Below are 15,670 nucleotides of genomic sequence, written 5' to 3'. Positions count from 1 at the left end.
AGCCACTTGGCCAAATTTGGGTTTATTAGGTCAACATAAAGTGATAAGAATATATCATGACTGGAAAAACAAAACCAGAGAAAACCAAGTATTAAATTACTTAAAAAAACAAAAAACAAAAAAGAAAAGAAAAAAAGTGGCGGCTCATAGCTGTAATCCCAGCACTTTGGGAGGCCAAGGTGGGTGGATCTCCTGAGCCCAGGAGTTCAAGAACAGCCTGGGCAACATGGTGAAACCCTGTCTCTATTTTAGAAGAGACAGGGTTTAGTACCTCTCTTTTAGGTACAAAAAATTAGCCGGGTGTGGCGGTGCATGCCTCTAATCCCAGCTACTCAGGAGACTGAAGCACAAGAATTGCTTGAACCCGGGAGACGGAGGTTGCAGCGAGCCGAGATCACGCCACTGCACTCCAGCCTGGGTGACAGAGAGACCCTGTCTCTAAAACAAAACAAAACAAAACGGCAGAAACTCCAGTTCTTGTGGTTGTTTTTCAACTGCAGAAGGTTGCAATGCTCTTGCTTTACTAAAGAGAGTTCTCAGGCAGGGATTAATTGAAGCTGAGCAGCAGGCTGACCATGCCATTGACCCAGGCAGCTTTTCATCAGACTGTCTCAGAGTGTGTGTGCCTGGTACAGCCGCCCCTGGTGACTAATACTGTAAAATAATGCGTGTACTGTTCCAAACTCATTTCTGAAATAAAGGACTCTTAATAATGTCCTGAAAAAGAAACTGTTAAAGCATCTCTTAGCTTTTGCCAAATGTATGATTTCTTTGTGACAATGAAAGTCATGCTATATAATGAAGATAATCTGTCATTTCTTCTAAAAAGTAGTCTTTTTCTCTGAGCTGGTTTCAAGGACACTCCTCTTCTAAGCCACAGAACTTTTCCAGGTGCACAAAGCCACCACTACCTTGACCAGTGATGCAACGTCACAAGTGTGTGGTGTCCTTTTAGTTGGATAAGATCTGACTCCAAGACGATTAAAGGCAGCCAAGCCTCCCCCAAAATGCCAGTGTTTAATGATGACGGTTGTTCAACGGGTTCTAAGATTTGAAAAATCTGAGTTCCAAACGGCAAAAGTAAACAAAACTCTAACTGAGATCACAACATACAGTAATTACTTTAGTCGAACCTGGTACGCAGGCATTTGTGAGATTCTGGGTGCTTCCAGACGTTCTGTGGCCCAGGGAAGCTCATTTGCCTCCAGGGCTAAACTCATCCTCCCTTTCTTGTTTCTAATATCTGCTCCAAACTCTCAATGGAAAGAAACACAAGGGAAGTGCCGGGTGGTGGTGACCTCACAGCTGCTATGGAGATGACAGAGGGCCCCTGCTCACAGAGGCTCCTGCTAGGAGAATCCATGTGCTGGTGGCACTGCTTGGCTGGTGGGGTGGGCCTTTTAATGGTAATGAAGCCTGAGCTCCTTGTGGTATACAGTCATGTCGATTAACAATGGGGATACATTCTAAGAAGTATGTCATTAGGCAAGTCCCTTGTGTGATCACCACAGGGTGCACTTACTCAAACCTGGATGGTAGAGCCTGCTCCACACCTAGGCTGTGTGGGACAGCCTATTGCTCCTAGGCTCCAAACCTGTACACGTGACTAAACCTGTACACATGGCAACTGTAATACCATGGCAAGTATTCATGTGACTAAAGCTATCTAAACATAGACAACATACAGTAAAAATACAGTATAAAAGATAAAAAATGGTTCACCCATAAAGGGCACTTACCATGAATGGAGCTTGCAGGACTGGAAGTTGCTCTGGGTGAGCCAGAGAGTGAGTGGAGAGTGACTGAAGGCCTAGGACATTACCTTGTATGCTCTGCAGACTTTATCAACACTGGATACTTAGGCTGCACTCATTTTATTTAAAAAATGGTTCTTTCCTCAATAATAAATTAACCTTAGCTTATTGTAACTGTTTTACTTTTTAAACTTTTCAATTTTTCAAAAAGTTTGATACTTTTTTTGATCCTTTTGTAATAACACTTAAAACACAAACATATTATATAGCTATACCAAAATATTTTTTCTTTATATCCTTATTCTGTAAGCTTTTTCTATGAATATTTTTTTTCTTTTTAAATGTTTTTGCTAAAAACTAAGACACAAACACATTAGCCTAGGCCTACACTGGGTCAGGATGATTCCACCTCCACACCTTGTCCCACTGGAAGGTCTTCAGGGGTGTGATGGTTAATATTAAGTGTCAAACTTGACTGGACTGAAGAATGCAAAGTATTGTTCCTGGCTGTGTTTGAGAGGGTGTTCCCAAAGGATATTAACAACATTTGAGTCAGTGAGCTGGGAGAGGCAGACCCACCCTCAATCTGTTGGATACCATCTAATCAGCTGCCAGCACAGCTAGAATAAAGCAGGCAAGAGAAGATGGAAGAATGACTTGCAGAGTCTTCCAGCCTTCATCTCTCTCCCATGCTGATGCCTCCTGCCCTTGAACATCAGACTCCAAGTTACTCAGCTTTCGGACTCTTGGGCTTAGGCCAGTGATTTGCCAGGGGCTCTTAGGCCTTCGGCCACAGACTGAAGGCTGCACTGTCATCTTCCCTACTTTTGAGATTTTGGGACTCAGACTGATCCACCACTGGCTTCCTTGCCCCTCAACCTGCAGACGGCCTATCGTGGGACTTCACCTCATGATCATGTGAGTCAATTCTCCCTAATAAACTCCCTTTCATATAGACATCTATCCTATTAGTTCCACCCTCTAGAGAACCCTAACACAAAGGGCAATAACATATCCATGGAGCTGTCATCTCCTATAACAATGCCTTCTTCAGGAATACCTCCTGAAGGGCCTGCCTGAGACTGCTAACTTTCTTTTTTTCAAATAAGTAGAAGCGGCCAGGCGTGGTGGCTCACGCCTGTAATCCCAGCACTTTGGGAGGCTGAGGTGGGTGGATCACGAGGTCAGGCAGGAGATCCAGACCATCCTGGCTAACATGGTGAAACCCTGTCTCTGCTAAAAAAAATACAAAAAAAATTAGCCAGGAGTGGTGGCGGGCGCCTGTAGTCCCAGCTACTTGGGAGGCTGAGGCAGGAGAATGGTGTGAACCCGGGAGGCGGAGCTTGCAGTGAGCCGAGACAGTGCCCCTGCACTCCAGCCTGGGTGACAGAGCAAGACTCTGTCTCAAAAAAAAAAAAAAAAAAAAAAGTAGAAGCACACTCTAAAATAATAAAAAGTACAGTAAATACCAGTAACATAGTCATTTGTTATTATCAAGCATTACGGACTTTTGGACTCCATATGCTTGTATAAAAATGTGCTACACTTTTATACAACTGGCATCACAGTAGGTTTGTTCACACCAGTAACGCCACAAACACATGAGGAATGTGTCATGCTGTAATGTCACTAGGTGAAATTTTTCAGCTCCATTATAACCTTATGAGATCACCATTGTATATGCAGTCTGTGTTAACTGAAACGTCATTATGCAGCATGTAACTACACTACGAATACACGCATTTCCGACAAAAAAGAAAATCCTTTCTTGTTTGGGAGCATGATAATGTGGTGAGGAATTACAGACTCAAACAAACTAGGGTTTGAATTCTGGCTTACCACCCATGAACTTCCTTGGACAAGTTACTGAACTCCTGACCTGGATTCTTCTCTTCTATTAACTGAGAATAACAATATTTTCAGAACAGGGTTCCTGGAAACTGAAAGATATAACACATAAAAAAGCCAAGCACTCATCTGGCGTTTATCCTTCTCCCTCATTTGGCGTTTATCCTTGATCCCCTTCCATTTCTTCCTCTGAGCAGTGATTTCAAGTCCTCTGGTCACCCTAAATTTGAGGATATGTCTCACCTCATCACTGGGCCTTTCTAGGGAAAAGAATCCCATGCTTTGGTTAATGGAAGAATGACAGCATTTCAGAACCTTTACAGGCCAACTCGGAGAGGCGTCCATTTCACAGAAAACCATGAAAAGCTGCTACCTCAAGGCCTGAAACTCATTTTGGTGATGACCTATGGCTACTGCTTCAGGGCAGGGCAGTTCTGTGCTACATAAGGTGGTACTGTGATAAGATGCAGGCAGTGCCATAGGCACTTTTCATACACAGTCTTATGTAATCCTCCGTGATCCTGAGGCAGGCACATTATAGCCCCTACATTACAAATAAGAAAACTGAGACACAGGGAAGTATCTCCCATACAAGTCATGGGGTGAGATTCATGGCTGACATTGTCTGATTCTGGAGCTCGTGCTCTTGATCACATGTCCACCCACATGAAGATGTCCACATCTGTGGCTCTCCTTCAAGAAGGCCAGTTAATGGTCACAGAGGACGCTCTGCCTCTTCCTTTTCTCACTGTAAGGAGGCCTGAAGGAAACTGGTAAGGCCTTATCAGTCAGTCAATATTATTACATTGACTCCACCAAATCAACTCAGAAAAAAAGAATGCTGCTTTCACACAGGGTCTTCGGTGAGCCGCCGACAATACTATCTTCATTCACTGTAATTTTATGTCACTTGACCGATCTGCAGCTTGGGAAGCTCACAGCTTATTTAAGCAACAGGTGGGAGAGGGAAGGATGAGAATCCAAGTACCTTAGAACTTAGAAGTGTATAGAAAGGCAGCCACAGGGAAATCATTCTGAGAGTTAAAACAGTCCAAGAAACCTCTCATTAATTATTAATTGACACCCCCTGAGGACTCCGGTTCTTAAGTCACAGTTTTGTACAATCCCCAGGATGGGAGCTGCCTGCTCAAACTTGTGTCCTTAAACCCATACAAAAAGTGCACCATGAAGCTGTCCCATAAACCAGAACAATCTATGGGAGAACTAGAAACAGCGCAGCTCAGCAGGTGTCCTGGGTACAACTGTTTCCTGAGAGCAGAGGCAAATTGTATCAGAAAGGAAGAGCTGGAAGATGACAACAGGTGGCTGTGCTGATTGAAACCTGCAGAAGAGATTGTAGCCCCCTTCCCTTGTTGAGCAGGTTGTGAGAAGTCACGTGAAGCTCTCCATGAGACCGATGAAATGACAACACAGGGAAGATACCTTTCAAAGGGGGCAAAACAGTGATATGCCAGAGGCCCCAAATTTAATACAGAATTGTAACACTGAAGGGTAAAAAATGATTTCACAGATCTAATTAAAGCTTAAAAGTTGGAGAGTTCTCACAACAGCAGCACGGCTGAAAATGAGGCATGATCCTGCACTCTCTTTTTATCAGTGACACATGCAAAAGAAATGAAAAGCAGGATTTTTTTTTTTTTTTTTTTGAGACGGAGTCTCACGCTGTCACCCAGGCTAGAGTGCAGTGGCGCACACGGCTCACTGCAAGCTCCGCCTCCTGAATAACTGGGACTACAGGCGCCCGCCACCACACCCGGCTAATTTTTTATATTTTTAGTAGAGATGGGGTTTCACCGTGTTCACCAGGATGGTCTCGATCTCCTGACCTCGTGATCCACCCGCCTCGGCCTCCCAAAGTGCTAGGATCACAGCGTGAGCCACTGCGCCTGGCCACAGGATTCTAATTTGATTGATTTCTCTTCCCCCAGCTCTGGAGCACGGGCTGCTGTGTGGTGCTAACGCGCTTGCTCTGGAATGCCTGTCTGGGCATTCTCTACCCCGCAGCGTTTCACTGGCAGAGCTGCGCCTGCCACTCACCTGCGCCCCGCGGTCGTTGACCAGCTCCACAGACCACCTGCCCTCGTACTGAATCCACACGAATATGCCTCCATCCGCATCACACGTGGCCAGTTTCTGGTAGGGCTCATTCCACCTCACCAGCACAACCTAGAAAACCACCAAGAAGACATTTACCACAGTAAATGAATCTGTGGGCCAGGATTATTTCTGTGATGTGATCAAACTTGAAAAACTAATTAGAATGCAGTCAGTAAAGGGAGAAGACTGGGGGCGAATGCGGGGATCAGCGGAGGGAACAGCCAGAGTTCACACGAGAGTCCACAGGGAATCAGCCCCACTGACACAGCTTCCTAACAATGAGAGGCAGCGCGAACATGCCCACTACTACAAAAACAAAGAGGGGACCTGGGGCCCGTCCGCACCCATCACCTGCCTCTCACAGATGATCCTTCACCTGATGGTCCTGTGCTGTAGGGAAACTATTTTAACAACATTTACTATGGGTTTGAATCAGGGTATTATTTATTTAGTATGGAAAGAGGAAAGGGTGAGTACTATTTAGGTTCATTTTCCTCCTGAAGCAAAATTTTTAGTGTCTTTTTTGGTCTACCTTATTTCTAAATAGTTTAGCATTTGAATGTGGTTAATTTGGGAAAAAAATACATATTTGAAAAATCTAAGTTGTTTAGGATTTATCACCAGAGGAAATAGGAAGAAATTATAAGTTTCAAAATTTCTAAGAACTTTGTTTTATAATTTGAAAAATTCTGATCACTTATCTAAAAAGGTAGCAGCTCTGCTAGGTGGCTTTTGAGAATAGATGAGTGCCGGAGGAGTCTGAGGGTGGCCTCACAGAGCCCAGTAAAAGTAGCAAGGGACTGAGGGTTACGGAATGGTTCCCGGACACCATGAGCCACAAAAGCAACACGGCAGGGCTCACCCTGGAGAATGTTCCCTGAGGCTGTTCCTAACTGGTCCATCCTGGTGATCACGAATTAATTCTGAGACATTCAGCACACATTTTTTACGTTCATGCTATGTGACTAATACTGAGTTGGTAGCTATGAAACACACCTGCTGTTCTCAGGTAAGTTACAGCTGGGAAGTCAGAACCTCCAGACACGCAGCTAGATACTGACATACATCAATAAAATGAGAGCTATTATTAACCAGCAAGAGTACTCCTGCTATGAATAAAAAAAGATTTGAACCTTTGTCTACTCCCAGAATTTTGTGCCTAATAGCTAATCATAATAGTTGTGAACATGTGGCACTGGTGTTAATGGTTTCCAAATTCTAATTTATATCTGAAAACAAAAAGGACTGATGGTTAAAGACTTCCACAGTGCCCAGGCCCCTCCTCACACCCTCTGTCCAAAGTACAATTTCTGCTTTCAGACTAACGCATAAACCCTGGGACTTCTCAAAGCAATGCCATGGACACACCTGATTTTAGGTCTTTAAACTTGTGTCTAGGGCACCAGAGGGCTAGGAGGAACCCCCAAGAACCACCTGATTTAGTCTGCCTTGAGCAGCCTTGGTTGGCCACACTTGGTGTTATCTGCACTTGTTGTAAAACGTATAATAAAATCAATTTTTTCGAGAGGAAATTATTACCTACTTAAAGTGTAAAGAATATCATAGCTCTTTTTTAAAACTGCAAAAATCAGAGGCAGCTGTGAGGCTGAGATCTTTTCAGACCTGGTGATAACCAGGAAAACTGAATCCAGTTGACGGCTCACCTTGCATGGATATGGACACGAAGAACTCCCAGGTGGCCCCATCTAGCTGTATCCTCTCTGTTGAGACCCTCTTCCTTGCTCTAGTCATAGCTCTGCGGATGCAGTGCTTACGTAACTATCAGCTTGTGAACACCACCCCCCACCACAGGTCTGTGCTGCTTGAGGAAAAGGACAGCATGTTCACCTTTGAATACTGACATATAGTAATTTTGAATATATTGTGCAAACAACAATATATTATTAGAGGTTGTAATCCTTGTTAACTTATATCTTTGAACTATATAGAAGGTATTGAAAGTGATTTCAAGCAGTCTACTTTCCTTTTTTTTTTCCCCCAATTTTGCCCAGGTGGCCTCGACCGCACAGCCTCGCCTCCTTGTGCGCCAGGACAACCGGCCGCAGCCACCGCGGCTCCCTCAAGTAGTTTACTTTCAATTCCCAAAGGCATTTGAACAACAGCATACACTGCCTGCCTGCCTACGATAAACCAGACACTGTTAGGGCTAAGGACAGCGATTAGGACATCTTGTGTCCCTGGAGTTGTTTCCTAAACAGACATTAATATAGTCCTCTGTACACAGACACGGGAGGGGGCTCAACTCACGTGGGGAGCAGGGCAACAAACCCAGATTCATTTTTTTTTAGCTTAGTTTAAAAAATCCTGTATTAGAATTACTGATTTTTTTAAGTTAGACCAACATCAACAAAAGTCCTTAAATGACACTGAACATGTCATAAAATTTAGGATTTCCAAATGGTAAATAAAAGCCAACTTCACAAACTTCTTTCAGATCTGCCAATGATTTGACCCAAGCACTAGAATCCACAAATGTGCATGTGGCTACAATTTGGTCCCTAACACATTAGTTATTTAAACCCATAGTCATTCATGTACTTCAGAATGGCCACTGTGGAATGGAACATGACAAATTAAAAACACAATATTCATGACTGATCAGTTTTTAAATTATTACCTTATTTAAATGTAATACCAATGAATACTCATCCACTATGATCCTCTCTGTAAAATAATACTTGATGACAAGATGTTATACTCCAGAGGAGAGGGACTAGACACATTATCTACCTTTTTACCTTTAACATGCATCAAAAACAAACCTCTTCATGAAAAAGCTTGAACGGTCATAGCATGACACAAACACAAAAGAGTGGAGGCAAAAAATATTTTCAAATTATTTCTAATGTGAAATTAAAGATTTTTTGGTCTTTATGACAACACAGTTGCCATTGTTGGATAAACGAAATGTTCACAGACTCAATTTCATCTTTCAGAAATTCTTCATCAGTTGAGATGCAGCAGTACATGGAAACGTGGTCCCATTTACACACTTTGCTAAGAGTTCCAACAGTATAAACGAATAGGTGAGTAACACCCTTAGAGACAGAAATCTTTCCAGTGATTTTTGGTTTAAAAATAAAGCCAAACTGCTAATGCTGTTATTCCCATTTCCTCCCCTGTCTACAATTTACAGCTGCAGCCTTATCTCCCAGTAGCTTACTTCCTGTTCTCTAAATCCTTCCAGCCTATTTGGCAATGTTAGGACATACCAGAATGTTGAGGAATTGCCAACTGGGGGCCAGCTGGGTTCTCAGTTGCCCGAATTTTGTGCTGTGGGGCTATGGATCTGCCCAGCTATCCAGAGATAGAGCTTTCCTTCCCTTCTCAAGGAAAATGTGACTGTCGTTGACTCTCAGCACCAAAGAACTTCTGTCTTGGGGTATTAGCTAAAGGGTATGTTCTTTGACTAAAAAGTCAGAGGAAAAGGTTAGTTTTGACCTAGGCCTTTGATGGTTCAAAAAATACCAACCTATTACCCTCTCTAATATAAGACATGTTCTCTCATTTTAGAGTGTTATTGTTGTCAGTAAAGCTATTAAAGGTAGGAAAATCTACACAAAAAAACAAAGGGCAGAACTGCTAAAAGTCTGTATTTGGGCCATAATCTAAGACCCTAAGTCAGTCACATCACTTCTTACACCTAGAACTACTTTTAGGGAAAGCAAAACAAGCATCACTTTGCCCATCCCAAGGATGTTCGTCTTCTGAGTCAGAAGCCTTCCAAATGGTGTTGACAGACAGATTTACACAAGAAGTCATCTCAGGGAACAACCAGTGTCATCACTGTTTAGAAGGATTTCTCTCAACCTAAAGCAAATGTAATCTGAATGAACACTAAATACACACAGCTCAAGTAAGAAATCCCTGTGATTATCACCACTCTGTTCTTCTTCTGCAATTTATTAAGTGAACCAGCAACAACTACAGTTGTGCAAGAAAAACAAAGTGATTGCCAAGTTAATTGTAGACACATTTGGTCATTTTAACGAACCAAAAGCACCCTGAAAAAGAGGCTGGAAGAAATTCAACTAGAACAATGGTTCCGCAGACTGCTGCCCCCAGAGATGTCACCGGGAGGTCAGGGTTCAGGAAGGCGGGCTCCGGAGTCTGGCTGCCTGACTCTGACTCTGGGCCTCCTCACTCACCCACCAGCTGCACAGCTGTGGCCACCGGGACCCTCTTGCTGCCCCTTTCCTCGTCTGCTTGACACACGCCATAGCAGCATACCCCTCACTGAGTTGTGAGGAGTATCATAAGAAAGGACCTCAGACTGGGGCCAGGCACACTGCAAACATTCAGCAAATGAGAGCTCTGTGTTATTAATTCACAAACTCAAAACTCCAGAAGATAAAGACTGGTTCAGCACAGTATTTACATATATAGTTTCCTCTTTAATGAAAGATAAACGTTTTGAAAGGTAATCTCCCTTTCCAGACCCGTCTGCCACCACTTGCACTCCCTACCCAACTCTGTAACTTAAAAAGCAACATCACCACATGGTTCGTGCCACCCTTGGCCAGGAACACCCTTCTGCCCCTTGCCGCCTGGTGAGTAAAGCCTTCCCTGAAGTTCCAAGCAATCCCACTTGCTCTGCGTGCAGCACCTTTTGCACAGTCCCGGCGCATGCGGTACACTGCGCTCCCTCACGCAAATGTTCCACACCAGACTGAGAACTTTGTAACTTTTGTTCTATTAAACTATTCTTGAAAGATGATTAACCATATCTGTTCCCTCTCTCTCTCTCAAGAGTAAGATGTTAAAACTGATTCAGATGAGAAGGGGGTGGATAACAGATTACTGAGACAAAATTCACATATGTAATTCACCCATTGTCAATGTACAATGCAATGGTTATTAGTATATTCACAGAGTTGTCCAACCTTTCAAATATGGTTTGGAACATCTATGTCAACCCCCAAAGCCCTGTACTTTTCAGTTACCACCAACCAACCACACAATATTTCACTCCAGCCCTAAGCAACCAATTCTCTGGTGTTACAGATTTGCCTACTCTGGACATTCCATATAAAAGGAATCATACGATACATGGTCTTTTGTGACTGGCTTCCTTCTCTTAGCATGTTTTCAGGGTTTATCCATGTTGTAGCATATATCAGTGTTTACCTTTAAAATATAGCCCAGTAACATTCCATTGTATTGAGAGACCACATTTTGTTGATCTGTTCATCAGCTGATGAACATCTGGGCTGTTCATCAACTTTTAGCTATTATGAATACTGCTATGAACTTTTGTGTGCAAATTTTCTAGTATAAACATGTTTCATTTTTCTTGGGTCTATACCTAGGAGTGGAGTTGCTGGGTCAAATGATAATTCTATGTTCAACTTTTTGAGGAACTACAGGACTGGTTTCCAAAGTGATGCATCAATTTACAATCCCACTAGCAATGGATGAGGTTTCCAGTTTCTCCAAACTCTAATACTTGCTATTGCCTGTCTTCTAAAAAATGATAGCCACCCTGGTGAGTGTGCATCAGTTTAATGTGCATTTCCCTGATGGCTAATGATGTTGAGCATCTTCTCATGTGCTTGCTTGTGTATTTTTTGAGAAATGTCTATTCAGATCATTTGCCTATTTTTAGTTGGGTAGTCTTTTCTATTACTGAGTTGTAGGAGTTTCTCTTAAGCCCTCTGAAACGCTAACTACATTTGAAGAAAACTTTAGGTTTTATTTCCAGATAGACAAATTTATTTTATCTCATTTAAATGTTCACAAATCCAGTTCTCATTCAAACACAATTCAATTAATCTCAGTTGGTTGATAAGAATCTGTGAATGAAATGGCCTAGAGATAATAAAGGAATTCAGAAAACACAGATCTGTGGTCAGAGCCCTGGAATCCGGGGACCACGGTGCCTCAAACTAGTTCTGAACCTGCATGTGCTGGGGGATGACCTTCTAGTCCCAGCTTCTTTAGGACACGTCCCAGGAAACACAGTTACACATTCTTTCCTGTATTTTCCAAACTTTGTTGTCGGAAAATAATATATCTTCTTATTGGATAGAGTTTAAACTATTAGCCAGGCCTGAATTAGGAAAAAGAGAACTCCACACCAAATCTGATATGAATGCAAAACGACCATTCCACCCTTCTCATCTATTAAGTGGCAGCAATATTCTTCCATTAAAGCAAGATAAAACAATGCTGAAGAGCTACATTATAATTACCGTCTGGCGGAAACCCAACAGTTAATATTTTCATCTTTTGACCATATTCAGGCATTCACCTACCTCAAAATCCTGTGGAATAGTACCCCCTATGACTCTAACTTCTATTCTTTTCCACTCATCATAGCTGCTAACTCCTGAATAAAAATTCTACTGGAAAGTATGTTCAATCACATGCACTATTCATTGAGGTTGCAAATCACTTTGAAAACCTGTGAAATTCACATTTTTCCTCATCACCACTTTTCACTCACTCTCAACTAAATACCCTTGGTGTATCTAGTAGTTATTAGTATTAGTAGTTAATTTAGAGCTAAAACAGACATCTAAACATCGATGTTTAGAGCTCTGGCTTGTAGATGAGGAAAGGTAGGCTAATGAGGTGAACAAACTTTCCTAAGGTCACAAAGCAAGTTCAAGGTTAGGTCAGGGTCCCAGAGGCTCTGTCTTCTCTCTTGTTCAGAGTACCTGTCAACCAAGCTGGCACCTGTGGCCGTCAATCACTCAGCCAATGAGTATTCAGGAAGCACCAAACAGGTGCATTCAGGGAGGACACACAGAGGGGAGAGACGCCTGCCCTCAAGGAGCACCTGGTGGAACACTCAGAGGAGCCACTTCATTCTTTGCTTTTTAAGCACGTGTTCTTGCTGTCATACTTTGGCAATGCAAAAATATCCTAGAAAACAACTGTATCAATTAGTTCTGGTTCTGAGGGAAGAAAATAAAATCACACTAAAAAGAAATAAACTAAGACATTAGTGATGGTGTGTGATGGGAGAAAAGCTGAGTGTTGGGAGAAGCTGAGGCAGGGCTTGCATGTCTGACATAATGTAAAAGAGTCTTGGAACATGTCCCGGGTCCAGGGTCTAAAACTCCCTGTGGCCTTTGGAGCGCCAAGCTCTGCGCTAAAGGGTGGAAGGCTACCCTGACGCACCACAATCTAAGCCCAGGGCATAAAACCCCTCGTGGCTTGGATAGAATCCAGGGCTCATGGCTCTGGAATGTGTCTAGACTCACTGGCTCCTCGCTCTCCCAGGATCGATCGTATCTTGAATTAAAAGAACCTGCTCTCCATTATCTCAAGTAGCAGAGCAGATGCTAAACCATCACAGCTGTAAATCATGTGCTTAATGTAACGGCACCCTTTCGACCCCCACATTCTCAACACCCGTTTCTTTGTTTGATCACCAATAAATAGTCTGGGCTTCCAGAGTTCGGGGCCTTCGCAGCCTCCATACACTAGCGATGGCCCCCTGGACCCACTTTCTCTCTCAAACTGTCTTTTCTCATTCCTTTGACTCTGCTGGACTTCGTCACCCCCACGACCTGGTGTTGGGTCTGATCACCCCAACAAGTGTGTTATAAATGATTTTTATTTAAACTTTTCCTTATTTTCTGATTTTCCCACAATGAACATACTTTACTTCCATCGCATGTCTGAAAAAACTATCTTGTTAGTGAATTTAAACAATGTATTTTAGCAACAATAAGTTTAAGTCATTTTTACATACATTATTTTACATAGCTTATTTTATCTCCACAAATATCTTAGAAGGAGGTATTGCCATTACTATTACCTTGCTTCAGATAAGTGAAGCTGAAAGGTTAAAATCTCTCCATAGACTTAACTTAAAAATCGTAGGCAATATTTATGACATATATAAAAGTTTAAAGAAAAATTTACTATGAAGTGTTCTCATTCAGCTTAAAATATCACCAGTACTATCCAGAGTCCTGTGTATTCCTCAGGCCTCAGTCTTTCCTTGTCTGAGGAAAAAAATGACCTTATGGACATTTCATGTTTTTAATTCACAGGCATTTTTATACCTTAATTATACATGTACAGATCCTCAATACATTATTCTTATAGCTTTTTATTTTATATATTACAGAAAAAATGTAACATACACCAAAGAAGAGCAACTGGGTTTAATAACCTTCCATGTACCCATCATCCAGCTTTAAAATAATCCACATGTTTGCATGCTGTAACTTTTAAAAAACTATATATAGTTTTTACTTATGGAGTACATGAGATGTGTTGATGCAGGCATGCAATGTGAAATAAGCACATCTTAGAGAAAGGGGTATCTACCCCCTTAGGCATTTATCCTTTGTGTTACCAAAAATCCAATTACTCTTAAAGTACTTTTAAAATGTACAATTATTATTGACTATAGTCACCCTGCTGTACTATCAAATACTAAGTGTTATTCTTTTTTTTGTACCTATTAACCATCCCTACCTCCCCCCACCCCAACCTCCCACTACCCTTCCCAGCCTCTGGTAACGATCCTTCTTCTCTCTATGTCCATGAGGTCAATTGTTCTGATTTTTAGATTCCACAAATAAGTGAGAACATGCAATGTTTGTCTTTCTGTGCCTGGCTTATTTCACTTAACATAACGATCTCCAGTTCCATACATGTAGCAAATGACTAGATCTCATCATTTTTTATGGCTGAGTAGTACTCAATTGTGTATGTATCACATTTTCCTAATCAATTCAGCTGTTGATGGACACTTGGATTGCTTCCAAACCTTAGCTATTGTAAACAGTGCTGCAACTGGAGTGCAGATATCTCTTCGATACACTGATTTCCTTTATTTTGGGTATATACGCAGCACTAAGACTGCCGGATCATAAGGTAGCTCTAACAATTTGGAGGTTTTCAGGAACCTCCAAACTGTTCTCCATAGTCACTGTACTAATTTACATTCCCACCAAGAGTGTACAAGGGTTTCCTTTTCTCCACATCCTCACCAGCATTTGTTATTGCCGGATATTTGGAATAAAAACCATTTTAACTGGGGTGAGATGATATAATTTTGATTTGGATTTCTCTGATGATCATTGATTATGACCAACTGAGGGTAAATCTCTTAATCCTTAATGACCTTCCTCTTTATTCCTTTTTGCCGACTTGCTATGGCTTAAAAGTGAATTTGGGCCGGGTGTGGAGGCTCACGCCTATAATCCCAGCACTTTTGGAGGCCAAGATGGGCAGATCACCTGAGGTCGGGAGTAGAGCCCAGCCTGACCAACGTGGAGAAACCCCGTCTCTACTAAAAACACGAAATTAGCCGGGCATGGTGGTGCATGCCTGTAATCCCAGCTACTCGGGAGGCTGAAGCAGGAGAATCGCTTAAAGCCTGGAGACAGACGTTGTGGCGAGCCAAGATTGCGCCATTGCACTCCAGCCTAGGCAACAAGAGCAAAACTCCGGATAAATAATAATAATTTAAAAAAAAAAAAAAGGGCATCATGTTTGTTATTTTTATAGGATTAAGGGCAATTTTCTTTTCCTGCTTTTCGGTTTCTTCATCTAGTCCAGCTGTCCAGTTGTACCCGCCCAGCCGGGACGTGAGCCTCTCTCTGGCGAACCTCTCTCTCAACTCTGTCTTCCCTGAGCGCTGCTCTGGGGTGAGAATGTCCCTCTAAGGCACACTGGAGGCCCACCTGTTTAAGCATTTCTGGAGCAGGATGGGGGTTTTGAGTTTGGAAAGGGATTATCTGAAAACAAAGCAAACCAGAGAACCCAGGTGCCAATAAAGCTGCAAATAAAAATTACTTTAAGTATCAAAAGAGTAGTATTAGGGAATCTTAAATTAGAAAATAAGATATTCTGAATAAAAAGCACTAGCCCTTAAAAATAATCAGTGAGGTCATTATTGTCTATTAGCAAATGATACATCTTTCCTTTGCATTCAGATGTGATTCAAATTTGCAACAGAGATC

General features: G+C 42.2%; 1 protein-coding gene across 1 annotated transcript in view; it reads right to left on the bottom strand.

The window, feature by feature from the left end:
* The window catches only part of TULP4 (TUB like protein 4), a 289,361-nt gene that overhangs the window by 98,815 nt on the left and 174,876 nt on the right, over window positions 1-15,670 (bottom strand). Inside the window, exon 3 of the mRNA XM_015137047.3 lies at window positions 5,661-5,789. Within this exon, the coding sequence (XP_014992533.2) occupies window positions 5,661-5,789 (129 nt within the window). The remainder of the gene's footprint in view (window positions 1-5,660; window positions 5,790-15,670) is intronic.

The sequence above is a fragment of the Macaca mulatta genome, chromosome 4, assembly GCF_049350105.2.
Source record: "Macaca mulatta isolate MMU2019108-1 chromosome 4, T2T-MMU8v2.0, whole genome shotgun sequence".
NCBI classification, from domain to species: Eukaryota; Metazoa; Chordata; class Mammalia; order Primates; family Cercopithecidae; genus Macaca; species Macaca mulatta.
Note: the sequence above shows the minus strand (reverse complement) of the source record. Positions and strands in the feature narration are given on the sequence as shown.